Source organism: Cucurbita pepo, unplaced genomic scaffold (assembly GCF_002806865.2).
Source record: "Cucurbita pepo subsp. pepo cultivar mu-cu-16 unplaced genomic scaffold, ASM280686v2 Cp4.1_scaffold001461, whole genome shotgun sequence".
Lineage (NCBI taxonomy): Eukaryota > Viridiplantae > Streptophyta > Magnoliopsida > Cucurbitales > Cucurbitaceae > Cucurbita > Cucurbita pepo.
The window spans coordinates 4,580-7,173 of NW_019647624.1; the positions used below are offsets into that span (position 1 = coordinate 4,580).

At 41.9% G+C, this 2,594-nt stretch overlaps 1 protein-coding gene across 1 annotated transcript; it reads right to left on the bottom strand.

Annotated features, from left to right (window-relative positions):
• Positions 1–1,274: 1,274 nt before the first annotated feature.
• Positions 1,275–2,054, bottom strand: LOC111786331 (inactive tetrahydrocannabinolic acid synthase-like). Its single transcript, XM_023666638.1, has one exon. The coding sequence runs from the start codon at positions 2,052–2,054 to the stop codon at positions 1,275–1,277; it is 780 nt and encodes a 259-aa protein (XP_023522406.1).
• Between the last annotated feature and the right edge of the window lie 540 nt (positions 2,055–2,594).

Sequence of the window (2,594 nt, forward strand, 5' to 3'; positions counted from 1 at the left end):
TCGACGAGAACACCTTCTGGTGGTGGAACGACGTGATTGAGACAGACCAGAATCTAGATCAATTCACAGTGGAGTACCTCATCATCGAGCCGGGAGAAGGAGGAGCGCAGCACCGGGCACTATCACCGCCGCTAGCAGCTGCACCGGACACGCCTACGGCAACATTGGCCGCAACTCCTGCTACGCCCCCTGAACATGTGGAGTTCGCAACACCACATACTGCAGATTCAACGTTGGATGCCGATCACAATGATGGTCCGGCGGCCAGGTACTGGAAGATTGAAGACCTACTAGGAGAAGGTGAACCACCAGGACTGGCGGCATGTGAGCTCGAAGAAGAGGTGGCCGAACTGTATGCCATCAGAGTGGATGAATCGAACTCTTTCGCCGAAGTAGAGAAGAACCCATGGCGGCTTAAAGGCAATGCAGGAAGAGATGGCGTCCATCACTGAGAACAAGAGGGAGAAGTTNAAAGACGATACCATTTCACTCGGAGGTTAGTGGAAGATGGTGATGTGTTTTGAGAAGATAGAGGGTGCAAAGAATCCAGCAAACATATTGAAAAAATGTGTTATGTTGGAAAGTTGGGGTTGTTCAAAGCCTCAATTGTTATCAAAATGTAGTTTCTTCATTCTCTATATTCTCGTACATACATGAAGCCATCAATATGAACCTTGAGCCAGAGTTCTCCTTACATTTTCTCTCTCCTGTTCTTTGTGTTCATCTAGATAGAGTGTGTGCGTTGCTATTAGATTCTAACAGCCGTGTGCTGTGAGATCCTAACATCTGTGTGCTGTGAGATCCTAACAGCCATGTGCTATATCATTTTTTAGGTAAAGACAAGACACATTTTCTCTCTCTTATTCTTTGTGTTCATCTAGATCGAGTGTGTGTGTTATTGTGCGATCCTAACAGCCATGTGCTACATCATTTTTCAGGTAATAGCATGGCGCCCCCAATTAATGATGACATTGCAATGAGAGACCATAACATGTGTATAGGCTAGTAGCATATTTAATTTTCTAGACATAGGTTATAATAGGTTGTTATGCATTTCATGCTTCAAATTAATTTTCATTACTATTACTAATTTCATGTCTGAATTATGTTTTGAACATGTAAAATCATGACGGTATTTTCAATGACAAAGTTATTTTTAGGTTGAAATTTATTATTTTATTGATAATATTTTAAGAGTTATATTCCACCTATGAGCTTAGGCTAATCTGATAATCTGATAGTAGTGATTTTAGGTATTTCAAATCTAGCTTTAGCTAGAGATATTGCATTGCACTAGGCATGGTCTCGTAAGACACATCGGAGTATGAAGCCATCTTTGCTTGGATTCCTCGTATCGGTGCTACCGATGGTATGCTCTGCTCATGCCGGAAGAAGTTAAAAGGATCAGCCTTCGTTTTCACTTCCACTAACCTTTCAAAGTTAATTCCAAAATATTGATGCCCCCAAATGCTTGCTTCTTCATAGCTAGTCGGGATCCCATCCTCGTTGTTTCTTCCAATGTCAAGGTCTTTGTTGTTAATGTATGCAGCTCTCGGCGATTTCGATACGAAAGGAGTCATGTAATCATGGAGCTCTCGGGTCCATTCCAAGTGTCTCGAATCAGCATCGGGTCGGTGCCATGTAGCGTAGTAGCCGATATGTATGGGATGCCTAGCTCGATGTGGGTTGGGGGTATCTGTTTCAGAAATCTCATTCATTTTACCTCCAAAAGGGATCAGTACGAGCTGCAATGTTTCTAGTTCTTCAATTTTGAACCTTTCCCATATACCATTGAGGGCGGTTTCTGAGATGGGTTCAGTGGCATAATCAGATTTGATCTTGTACCTGCCATTGCTGAGTTGGGTGGTTCTATCAAGCAATAGTTCCAAGCTTTCAGCAGAAACAAACACACTTGCTGAAAAGGCCATTGATTCAACCCAACTCATTTCGAGACAGTCTTCTTTTGTGAGCTCCAACTCTGGGAAAGCCTTTGCCATAAGAGAAACAAGCTCGGCTGCCTCTCCAAGAAATAAGGAGAAGAATGAAGCCTTCATAATTCTTCCACCTCCATCGCTTGAATTTGAATTTGCAACCCAAACCAATTCTCATTTGTTCCAATTTTTAAAAAAATTAATCCAACCCCAAATTCGAAAAAAAACATCTAACCAATAATTTTGCGTTAGAAAATAAGTTAGCATAATTCTCCGATCATATAAACCTCAACAGGGTGTCGAAAGAATTAAGCAAACCTATGACCGAAGCGGTGATGNAGGTTGAGTTGCTCAAAGATTCACAGAGTGATGTTGTAGCCAATACTCAAGAAACTCTTGAGACTTTTGTTGAGAAACCAGAGGTGAAGCAAGTGGGAGTTGAGGTTGAGTTGCTGAAAGATTCACATAGTGATGTTGTAGCAGATACTCAAGAAACTCCTGAGACTCATGCTGTTGGCGAGGAACCCGGTCTATCATTCAAAACACAGAAGACGATACCATTTCACTCGGAGGTTAGTTGAAGATGGTGATGTGTTTTGAGAAGATAGAGGGTGCAAAGAATCCAGCAAACATGTTGACAAAATGTGTTGATGTTGGAATATT